Source organism: Pogona vitticeps, chromosome 1, assembly GCF_051106095.1.
Source record: "Pogona vitticeps strain Pit_001003342236 chromosome 1, PviZW2.1, whole genome shotgun sequence".
Classification (NCBI taxonomy): Eukaryota; Metazoa; Chordata; class Lepidosauria; order Squamata; family Agamidae; genus Pogona; species Pogona vitticeps.
The window spans coordinates 98248552-98260653 of NC_135783.1; the positions used below are offsets into that span (position 1 = coordinate 98248552).

Sequence of the window (12102 nt, forward strand, 5' to 3'; positions counted from 1 at the left end):
TTCGCTTGGGAACCATGTTTCGCTTAATGATGTTTCCTATGGCAATTTTCGCTTTATGATGACAATCCGTTCCCATTGGAATGGATTATTAGGTTTTCAATGCATTTCAATGGGAAAACGTGTTTTGCAAGACAATGTTTTTGCTTAACAGCGATTTTCGCGGAATGAATTAACATCGTCTTGCGAGGCACCACTGTACACCCTTTAACCTTTCAGGAGAACTCATGTGGCCATGCCCACTCTGCAGAATGCAGAGCAGAAAGCTGTCTTCCAACTTCCAAACCTTTTCCTTGGAGTAGGCAACCCGAGGAAGAAAATAAACAGCCAGAAAGCTCAATGAACATGTTGTGTGCATGTTTTTTAAAAATTGTCCCTTTGACTTTTGAAATAATAAAAAAGAGGAGGACTCTGAGTTAGCAAAGATTGTTGTTTGAAACCAAGTTCAAAATTATCTATTCTATGTAAAAGAAAGACAGTGAAGAAAAGGGGGGGAATAAACCCATTTGAAATGTGATGTTAGAGAAGAGCCTTAATAAATACTACAGATCAGCAGAAAAGCTGCTCAATCAAGCCTGAACTCTCACTAGAACAGAAATGCGTATACTGAGGATATCCTACTATTTACCTATAATGGAAATACAGAAATGATCAGAAAAGACAATATTGCTGGGAAAAGGAGGGGGGGGAGCACAGGACATGGAGAGGAAGACCTAACATGAGACAGATGGTCTCAATAAAGGAAACCTCAGCTGTTAGTTTGCAGGACCTAGAAATGACAATATGCATACAGTGTTTCATTTCAAATCAGACATGGAGCAGTATTCCCCTTTGAAAATATATGTTAAGAGACTTGTCTTCGAAACCTTAAGAGAATGTTTTCTGAATATACATAGCAAAATATTACTCTTTCTGGAAGACTCTCACTCCATTACTTTCTTTAAAGCAGAACTGGTGTTTGTTTTTACTCTTTAAATAAAACCTGGCTTTTCAGTTTGTTTTTGTCACCTTTCTCTTTAAATATCTTCCTCTCCCACCTACGGATATACAGTAGTGCCTCGCTTAACGATTACATCGTTAAACAACGAAACCCCTATACGATGACTGTTTTGCGATCGTTTTTGCGATCGCAGAACGATGTTTTAATAGGCAAAATTCGCTTCCTGATTATCGGTTCCCTGCTTCGGGAACAAATTTTTCGCTAGACGATGCTTTTAAAAAGCTGATCAAAAAGGCCGCCCACTGTGTAAAATGGCTCCCCACTGTGTTTTTGGACAGATTCCTCGCTTTACAAGCACAAAAAATGGCCGCCCCATGGAGGATCTTCGCTGGACAGTGAGTTATTCAGCCCATTGAAACGCATTGAACAGGTTTTCAATGCATTTCAATGGGATTTTTTATTTTGCTTAACAAGGATTTCGCTCTATATTGATTTCGCTGGAACGGATTATCCTCGTTGAGCGAGGCACCACTGTATACAGTATGTCATTTCACAAAGCTCCTGCTGGCTAACTCTGTCATATAACAGTGGCTGTTTTTCCCTTTTGAAAGATCTTTTTTGACGATTAGTATTTCAGCCCCTGCAGCTTGGACTGTTTCCAAGCAAAAAAAAAAAGTGGGTGGGGCTGACCATTCTGTTTCAGGATAAGGATGATTGGTGTTTTAAATTTGTGTGATCTGTTTTTAACCTGAGAATGTTTAGGGTTGCCTGGTTCTGAGCAGGGAGGGGACAATTTTACTTAACAAAAATCATAACTTGAAAACCCTTTGCTCAGACTTCCCTAGATTTAGCACTGAACAAGATTTGTGGACAAGTCCCTGAGGAAGTGGACGTATCCACAAAAGGCCACATTAAAACATATAAGTTAGTCTTTAAGATGGTTTTGTCTTCTTTGTTTTTATTTTTTCCTCTTTTTTTGGTGTGATATGCTAGAATCTTTTAGTTTTTGAAGCCTCAGTCTTCGATGGTATGGGCTGATAATGATGCTTAAGAACCTTCACAAACTTTCTGAAAATGGGCAACATGGAATCTTCACAAACATCCTATTGAGGAAGGACAGAGGACAGTTGTGCTGAAACTTAGAGGTTACAGTAGGTTTCATAAAAACCAGTAATAACCGTCTTGCCAAGAAGACTGGAAGTGTGAGAAGCAGGAGTAAATGAAGAAGATTATCTGGGTCAGTACACCATGAGGAAGGTTCTTGGAAGAAAACACAGCATGTAGAGTAGTTGGACAACTGAGAAAAACAGAGAACATGGTATTAGAGTATGTGTGCCATGACGAGATGCCAGGAAATGCTAATTGACCCAAGGGAGGATTTTGGAATGGGAAGTATTAAATAAAGGATATAGACAGACATATGGGGCTTAAGGTAGCAGGACTGACCCAGCTACGTACTTCCACATTTGGAGAGTGTTTTGTCTCCTGAGAGCAGCATCTACCTGATGCCATGGTCTGAAGGGCCCTTAGACATTTTGGGTAAGGGGGTCTTGTCGTCAGAGGTGGTCTCCTTGGCTACCTTGCTCTCTTGAGGAGAGACAGCATCAGACTGAAATGTGCAGTGCTGTTAGGGCTGGTGCCATGTTTTATTCTTGCACCACAATTGGACAGTACACAGGTTGTTGATGTATCTGTGTATATTCGGATTTAATGGTGTCTGTGTTTAAACAGATGCAAAGGAGTTTATTGTCTTCCTTTTTTGTGCCATTTCCCCTTTCTTGTCACTCCTTTTCCCCTCAATAACACCTTAAAATATAGATGCATATTGGCTTGCTTATTAGGGAACAGAGTTGCTCGCTACATCTTAAGCCTCAAGAGACTGCAGTTATAAGCTTTGAAAACAGGACTAGAGAAAACAGCACAACTAATCACAATTCTCGTGTTAAATTAAATATCCTGGGTAATTTCATCCTCGATCTCAATCAAATTACATTTAATTTGAACTCTGATTGATTCTGAAACCTAGGGAGCAAGGCTTTCTGTTGGAAATGAAATGCAGATTGTTTTCAGGCCTTAGTGTACTTGTAAGGATATTGATGAGGTTCATTTATGCATTGTTACCTCAGATGGTCTATTTTATCCTCAGTCTTGAAATGTTCAGGATAAAAGCTGTAGGTCTGATAGAGGGAATTTTGTGTTCCTTCATGGGAAAAATTAAGTTTTGGTTTATATATGTAACAGTATGAACCACCTCTGCTTGCTTGCTTGCTTACTTGCTTTCTGTTTCAGTGACTTGTTGAACAAAAGAAGACATTTATTTCAGTTATGGAAAAGTTCTTGCTTAGTAATCACTGTTCCCTCCTAGGCTGATTTCTCAGTTGAACCCAAAATTTTCTGCATATTTTGGCTCTTTCTCACTCCCCCTTTCTTCTCTGTCACAGAAACACCACTAAAATATCTGAAAAGGCAACTTTGAAAAGCAGCAGTCAACATTGTCTTGTTTCAGTGGTCTTGCATTCTGTTGAGTTTCCAAACACGTTGATGCAAAGGTGGCCGAAGTGAAAAAGAGAGATTTAATTGGCACCCCACAAGCAATGTGTGTCAGGGAATTAGATTAAAAATGTGTTCGGGGAATTTCATTTTGCAAACTGCTATCAACTGCTCACCAGCCCAGTGGGAGATGCTGTAGTAAACGCTCATTACATATGCCCAAAATTACTGCTGTCAAGGGCTCTTGTTCACCACTGCACCAAAAAAAAAGTTTCAAAGTTTTATTTTGCTTTGATTGACAGAAGACAATATAAATATTCAGCAGGAATGCCTCCAAAAGCTGGATATTAGATACATCCATCCTTTGTAATGGTTATATTACCACTTTATGATTTATAGCTAAAGTAGGCAGTATATAGATTGAACACATCAGTAAAAAGAAGAAGAAAGGCCATACCTCTGAGGCAGAGGTAAAGGTTTGCATACAAAATACCCCAGGTTGAATAACAGGCACAATTCGGAGGCAGTGTTGGGAAACCCTGACAACAATACACTTTTCAAGGCCTGCTACTTTTTACTTTTCAGGGCCTGTAGATGGATTCGTAATCTTGAGCGGCTTCATATCTGCAAGTGCTGTGGTATCATTGACTGCTTTGGGTTCCAGTTTGCTAAAAGGCAGAACTTTGTTGCTTGCCAAAAACCCCAGCAATGTGTACTAAGCTTGCTTTATAAAGTGTGCAGCTAGCTGTCTGTAGCCGCAGGCTTTTAGAAAATCGACTTGAAAGCTTATGTAGGTTTTGCGCGGCCTTTCCCTGTACAGCTGGTATTTGGCTTCAGGGGCATGGCTCACGGTATTATTATTAAATATTTCATACTGATCCAGGCAACCAAAGCTGAAGGGTAGCACTGCCTTTTTGGCTTCTTCTAGTCCCTGGTGAGCATAATCTGCCAGAAAAGACAGTAGGATGGCAATATCCATGGAGGATCGGTGCCCCCATACACACACACACACACACATACACCCATGGATGACCTTTGTCTTCAGGCAAGCTTTCCCTGAGTGAATGGCTATTGTTGTTGTTGTTGTTGTTGTTGTTGTTGTTTTTAAATGGATTGTTGTACCTTACTGCATTGAATGTGTTTTGGTGTTATGTGTATGTTTTTTGATATTGCATTTATTGATCCTTTAATGTTGTACTTTTATTGTTGCTAACTTAAATACTGCCCTTTAATTGTTGTAAGCCACCTTGAGTCCTTTTTAAGGAGAAAGGGAGGTTAGAATAGTTTAAATATATAAATAAATGCTGAAAACTGCAGATATGCAAACTCTCTAGGGCACAGCACTCCATTTCCAATGAATCATTTTTTTCCTGTCAGTTTTCTTTGCTATCTTTGATGCCCAATATTTTAAATGTTTTAATGCCTTGAATGTTTTTAAATGTTTTATTTGATGTATGTTTATGCTTTGTGTTTATTGCTTATTTGTATTTTATTATTCATATGTACGTATGTACATACGTACGTACGTACGTACGTACATACATACATACATACATACATACATAGCTCCTGTTTCCCTCTAGTGACTAGTTATCGTAATTCACATTGGAAACTTTTTTTAAATTTAATATAAAAGGTAGGTATTGATCCTGCAGACATGGAGGTCCTACTTTATTCAAAGCCTTAGATGTCATAATAGTGAAGAAGAGGGAAATGGGTGACCCTCTTGGACTATAGCACCAGCCAGCCCCAGGCAGCACAGCCAATGGTGAATTGATGTATGGGACCTGACATCTACCAGCAGTTGAACACATCCGCCATCCCTGCAGCAGCACTTAACTAGATTTTAAAAAATCACTTTTCCCTAGCTTTTCAGTGCTGTGCACACATACTAGTTGTACCATGTAATACAGATGTCTCCATTAGTCTCTTCTTGGATAATTTGACCATTTGGTTAATGTTGAATTATCTATTACTCTAAAAGCAAGGGCAAACAGCTTTTAATTCTGGCATTATTTGGCTGCAACTTCCAGTATTCAGTGCAATTGACTCTACTGGCTTGGAGCTGGCAGCAGTTGCAGGCCAGCAACCTCTGGAGGGCTGCTCTTAGCCTATCTCAGAACAATATGGCCCATAGCATTTGGAATCAACGCTTGCAATATTGCTGGCTTTTTCTTTTCCATTCACTACATCACAGTAGGCTTATAAACCTAATTTTTCTGCATTCTTTTCAGGCCAGCTGTTTTCAAAGGCAGAGAAGTCTGGAGATTCTGGATGATTTACAAAATGTTTTTCTTTTCTTTGTTTTTTTTTTTTGCGAATGTACAAGAGGCTTAATTGAACTCAGAACTACAAAGCATGGGCCTACCTATACCAAGGTATAGGGCTATTATGGCTTTGTGCTCATTTTAACTGTATTATTTCACAACTGATTGGTAGTGTCATTAAAAACATCTAGGGATTATAGTGGGTGTTAGTAAACCACATATTAATTTGCTTGATCCCAGACCAATAAAGAAAGAATAATTTAATGATTGTTTGCCTTCAAGTCCATTCTGACTTATGGCAACCCTTTTCAGGGTTTCCCATGTTCAGGATACTCAGACTTTCCCCTTCTGCCGGGGTCGCGCTGGGACTGTGCAACTTCCCAAGACCACACAGACTGGCTCTTTTCCCTGGAAGCACAATGGGGAATTGAACCCCCAGTCGATACCTCACTCACTGAGTTATTTGGCCAGCAAATAAAAAGTAAGAAGGCTGCATTAATAAGCGTCTTGCCTTTTTGAATACTCTTTTTTGAATGCCTTTGTGAATACTCTGTAAACTGAGGGCCAAATAAGAGGTGACATCAAATCATCTTTGCATCTAACGTGAACATTTAAAGGATTGAAGTAGCAACTCAGGAGTGGGCTGAGTGATCATTATGGGGATAACAGTAGGAGGAGAAGGAAAATGTAATCTTTACCTCTTGAGTAGTCAGGGTAAGCCATTTTTTTAAAAAAAACAAACATATATGTATATAAGTGCATGTGTGCCCCCCCCCCCAAAAAAACCCTGGATCAGGGGTTATAGAGTAGAATTTTAAAATATCTGCACTTGGCTGATCTTTGAGAAAATTGCAAATTTGGAATGCTTTTCTGTCTTTTAATTACATTCAGTAAAGACCTGTTAGTGTAATTTCTGACACGCTTTACTGTCACTTTGTATTTAGCTTAATGACTGCAGCTAGGCATGACTATCTGTAAAATGTTAGCTGTCTAGATGGGTGGAATTACTGATTTTAATTTCAGACAAATAAGGCTTATCAGCATACACAACTGCCTTACGTTTCTGTATTATATTTTCCTTGTAACTGAACAGTGGAAATGACCTGGTGGGTTAGAAGGGGCAACTCCTATGTGTCATTCAGACATTAGCAATCTTAAGTGTTCAGTACTTTGATCAAGCATATCTACAGATTAGTTTTGTTCTGGAAAAAAATGCTTTTCTGAAAAATAAAGAGACACATTAAGTTCTATTAACTTTTACATCTGAGTTCCTATTTATGCTATATTTTAGATATCTGATGATGGCCAATATGCTCTGCTATCCATACGGGAAGGATGTGATCCTGTGAACAGATTGTGGTACTGTAATCTACAGAAGGAATCAAATGGTATTGCAGGTAAGCACCTCTGCTTGTGTTCAAAGGTTGGATGGGTCTTTGGCTAAATTCTTGAAATACGTATATAACAGTATATTTTGTATAATCCTGGTATTTTTTAAAGAGTGATACTTTCCTTGCTGCTTCATGGATTCTCTCTCTCCTCCAGTCAATTTCTGTTAAATGGAGTGAAGGGAAAATCATGCATTCATCTGTTAAGTTGAATTTGTGTCCATTGCCCCAAGGTTAGTTATGTTCTGGGTTTCCACCCTGAATTTCACTTCCATGATGCAAAGCTCATTCAGGTGGGAAAGAAAAATGTGTACATACTGGCATTCTGTCCCATGTGATGTTTGGCTTGTTCTTTTTGGGCAGTAGGTCCTATGAAAGGCTTTGGTAACAGGCACAAAGTGGCTGGTTGAGGTTCTTGTGATGAGCAGCCAGGATATGGTCACAAATGTTTCTGGGGAAGCCTTTCTTAAGGCTTTTTCATTCCTTTTGATACAGTAGTACCTCCGTTTATGAAATTAATCCGTCATCCGGGACTTTACATAATGCGGAAATGATGTAAACCAGAACACGGATTGCCGTAACAACAGGGGCGATGCTAGAAACCTCCAGATACAATGCCTCCTTTTCGTACAGCGGCCCTACCTGTAAAAAATGTAAACCGAGGCATAATTTCTTACGAATTTCGGTTCATAAACCGATAAGTATGTAAACCAAGGCATACGTAAACTGAGGTACGCCTTATTTGACAGGTGGGTCTGTGGTAAGGGCGCTGGGAAAATCTGGAGCGGTGCAATGGTTTCCCAGCCTCCTCTGGGTCACTCAAGTAGCCCATGACAACAGCTGTGCCCGTTGCCTTGTTTTGTTCTGTGACTGCCAAAAAGCCCCATTTCAGGCTTTATAATTGTTTGTAATTTCAGGCTTTATAATTGTTTGTATAAAACCATTTCAGGCTTTATAATTGTTTGTAATTGTTTGTAATATTGGATCATTTGTATATCAAAATAAAGTTTTCTGACAGTTTGATTCAGGCATGAGTCAATGAGGCCCAGTTTCTTTGCATAGATGATAGCAGTTCTTAAATAGAAACACATTATTATCTCTTTACTGCTAATCAAATCTCAGTCTTTGCCTAAATCTCCATAGCAGAGTTGATGAGGAGTCTAAGAGTACAATCCTGTAACTGTTCTTTACCCACTTGTTCTGGTGAATTCAGTGGGATATAAACGTCTGAGTCGACATGCATTTGTACTGATTTGTTTATTACAAATCAGGAAATCAATAGTTCAAACATCAGTTTCCATGAATTTGTTATTAAGCTTTAGGAAAACCAGTTTCTTTTAGGATTCATGTGAAGGATGGTAGTATTAACCTGCCCTAATAATAGTTCATTGAGCATTTGAAGATACTATATAGGATATACTATATACAGATCCTCAGAAATGTAATTTCTCTTTCAATTAATAAATATAATTTTGAAGAGAAATATACATCAATTTGTTCTCAGTATACGGAACTGGCACTTAAAATCTTTAAGCGTGTTTGTCTCCTCAAGAAGTAGAGGCACATTTACAGTAAAGGGCTGAGTGGAGATATCTGAGCTGGCTTTCTTTGGCAGTAGTGCCTGTCAGCATGGTTTAGGTTGTAGTTTTAGATGTGTAAATGGAAGTTTTGTCAGTGACTTGACCCACAAAGCAATTACATGCCCAGTTTTGGTGCTATATACACAAAGAACAGGTGATTTTAGAAAAATAAACATATCCTTTAAAAACCTGAAGGATGGAGTACCCTGCCCACATCTTTTGTCTTGTATGGAGGAAGGAAGTTTGGCACTGTGGACAGAGTAATATATATGTATGGCTTGTGCTGAAACAAAAACTAAACAAAATGAAAATGCCTATGTTATTCAGGAACTTTTTCTAGTTTTTAATTACTTCATTATCCAATTTAACACACATACAAATTAGCAAAATTAAAACAGATTTGTATGCATGCACATTGAATTATGATAAAAGGTTTACCAACTAAAACCAGCTTGTCGCGTAAAAAATAGAAGCGTTATACATTAATAATAATGGTGTGCAGTTTTGTCTTATGCCAATTCTTTCCAGGGTTTTCTAGGTTTATAGTACTCAGAAATGGTCTGCCATTCCCTTCTTCTGTGGATGCCCTGGGACTATGCAGCTTGACCAAGGCTACACAGCCTGGCTCTACTCCTGGGAAGCATCTAAGACAAGGTCAAAGAACCTTGGGCCTTCCAGCTGCTTTGGGTTACAACTGTGGGAAATCTCAGCTGGTAGGGCTAACGGAAACATGTGGTAGCCCAAGATAGCTGGACGACCAAATGTTTTTCCACTCTGATGATCTTACAAATCATATTTAGAGCATATATGAATGTTAGTCTTGAAAAGTATAAGACAGTTTGCTTGATATATGACATAGAATTAGTGAGCCTCTGTTGCATCGCTATATTTTCATATCTTAATATGATTTCATCCTAAGTACATGTCTAACTTTCGATAGGACTACATGAAGAAGATGTGGGAGGAGAATGTGGGATATTATCCAAGCCATTTCCACAATCTGTTTCTCTTTCCCCTCTTTAAATGGGGGATTAAAATTCATTTCTAATATAAGGTTTCATTTCTGTCTCTCCTTGCCATGAGTGCTAGTTGGGGAAACGGGGCCTGTCAGATATTTTGTTATCTTCTCTGTGCCCTTCTCCCTAGAGTTTTCATTTGTTGGCAGCTTCATACCAAGATTGTAAGTGTATTTTATTTATGCTTGAGTGCAGTGTAAGTCTGAATACCTTTTGCTTCCCCTGTTTCCCTAATTGCAGCTCACTATGATGCCCATGATTTGAGCTGATGTCTAAATTCATGGGTGAATCCCACTGAGGACTGTGTATGAGAAATGCAACACACTAGAGCAGGTGTTTCCCATCCAGGGGGTTGCGAAATGTTTTCTAGGGGTCATGGGTCTCATTGTATGCATTACTGTATAGCCCGTGTTAAATCATTTCTTCCTTGACCTTTCAGAGTGGGATATTAAAGTTAATGCATGTGTATGAGAAACAGGACCTTTCGGAGAGAAAGAAACTTCTGCTTTCTGAAAGGGGATGAATATTTGCCCCATTAAAATGCCCTTTTAATGCAAATAAGGCAGTGTCACAGGTTACTTGGCTATTATAAAAGGGGGTCACAACTAAAAAAAAAGGTTGGGAGCCACTGTGTAGAATGTATGTGCCTTGCACCTACTTTCTCAGCTTCATTTTAGCATTTTGAGTGGTGGTTCTACAGTAAAAAGTGCTATAGGCTGTGAGTGTAGGTAGGCTTGATTTTATAGTCAGTGGTTTGCTGATGATTTGCTGAAGATTTCACGGTTGCTGTCAGTGCTCATGGTATATGATTTGACCTGAAACAATGGAGATGATGATGCTGTGCTCTGTTTGAGCACTGTAGTGCATAATCAGCATCTACAAACCTCCCACTTCAATCATAAAGAGCACACATGCCATATGCCATGTCCTCTGGGAGAGTTTGGCTGTGTAGAGGGGAGGCTAAGATGAGAGAGAGAAAGAGAGAGAGAGTTGCTGATGTAGTTTAAAAACAAACAAACCAATCTTTCATAAACAAAGGAGAAAGACAGTAGATGTGCTTCTCTTTATAGGGCGGAGGGTATCCAGTCTTTTTGTACTGTACATGTCTGGCTGTTAGAAGGACATTATCATAATATGCTTGGTGCATTAAACGCTCAGCTGTCAGGAGGCAGATTCCCTGGAGGCCAAAGTTGCTGAACTGCAGAAGCCAAGGGAAGCTGAGAGTGTGTCCAGAGGAGACCTTCAGGGACACTGTAATGAGTTCCCACTTCCATGCTGCCAGTTCCAGTACTGATATGGAGAAAGAGTTTTGGAGAAGTAGGTCAGTGCATTGAGGCAGTAGGGAATGATCTCTTGGAAAGAATTTATCTTTTGGGCCATGAATGCGCCCAGAATATAGCCCTGGGAGTGTTATCTTTGTAAATGGGAATTCAGTCATTAGCGACCTAGATAAATAGGTTTACTTTGAATGGATGACTTCATAGTGTCAAGAGTGGTATGTATGTACAGTGGTGCCCCGCATAGCGACGATAATCCGTTCCGAAAAAATCGTTCCTATGTGGATTCGTCACTATGCGGGGCAAAAAAGCCTATAAGCAAAAAACTCACCGTTATGCGGAAATCCTCCATGCGGCAGCCATTTTCGCTGCCCGGTATGCGAGAAAAGGGCGCGAAAACACTGCGGGTGGCCTTTTTTTTCCCGGCTGCCATTTTGGAACTGCCGATCAGCTGTTTTTAAAACAGCTGTCAAACCGACAGTTCAATGCATTCCAATGGGGGAGAAAAAAATTCACCAAAAATTAACGAAGACTCAGAACAAAGCCAAATTAAGTTTGCACAGGTTTTGCAAGGTGCACTAATGATCCCAAGCATTTAAAACCGTTTTTGAACATTGTAAGACACTTTAAAAATAGCGAAAACGGACATCGCAATACTATTGGAATGCATTGAATAGGCTTCAATGCATTCCAATGGGGGAAACATGGTATAGCTTAGCGATGTTTCCTATGGCGATTTTTGCTTAAGGACTGTAATCCATTCCCATTGGAACGGATTAACCGGTTTTCAATGCATTCCTATGGGAAATGGTGTTTCGCTTAGCGATGTTTTCTCATAGTGATTTTTTTGGGCAACCAATTAACATTGTTAAGCGAGGCACCACTGTATTTGAATTGCTCCCATGTTACATAACAGCACTGATGTTACCTGTCTGTCATGGGTTTGGAGGGAAAGTTCCATCCTATGGGGAGTGGAAGGCGGGACATCAGGAGGAGGGGCTGTACTGTATAAATATGTGATGCCTGTGTGGTGAAGAGGGATGCTGAGACAGACTGTGAGACACTGGGTTGGGACGAAGCAGCAGCTGGGGAAGAAGAAGCTGTTGTGGGAGTCTGGGTGTCTGACAGGGTACTACTGTGTGTCAGA

At 39.7% G+C, this 12102-nt stretch overlaps 1 protein-coding gene across 1 annotated transcript in view; it reads left to right on the top strand.

Moving 5' to 3' along the window:
• Positions 1-12102, top strand: part of PREP (prolyl endopeptidase) — a 94111-nt gene that overhangs the window by 16833 nt on the left and 65176 nt on the right. The window contains exon 7 of the mRNA XM_020779911.3: positions 6986-7091. Within this exon, the coding sequence (XP_020635570.2) occupies positions 6986-7091 (106 nt within the window). The remainder of the gene's footprint in view (positions 1-6985; positions 7092-12102) is intronic.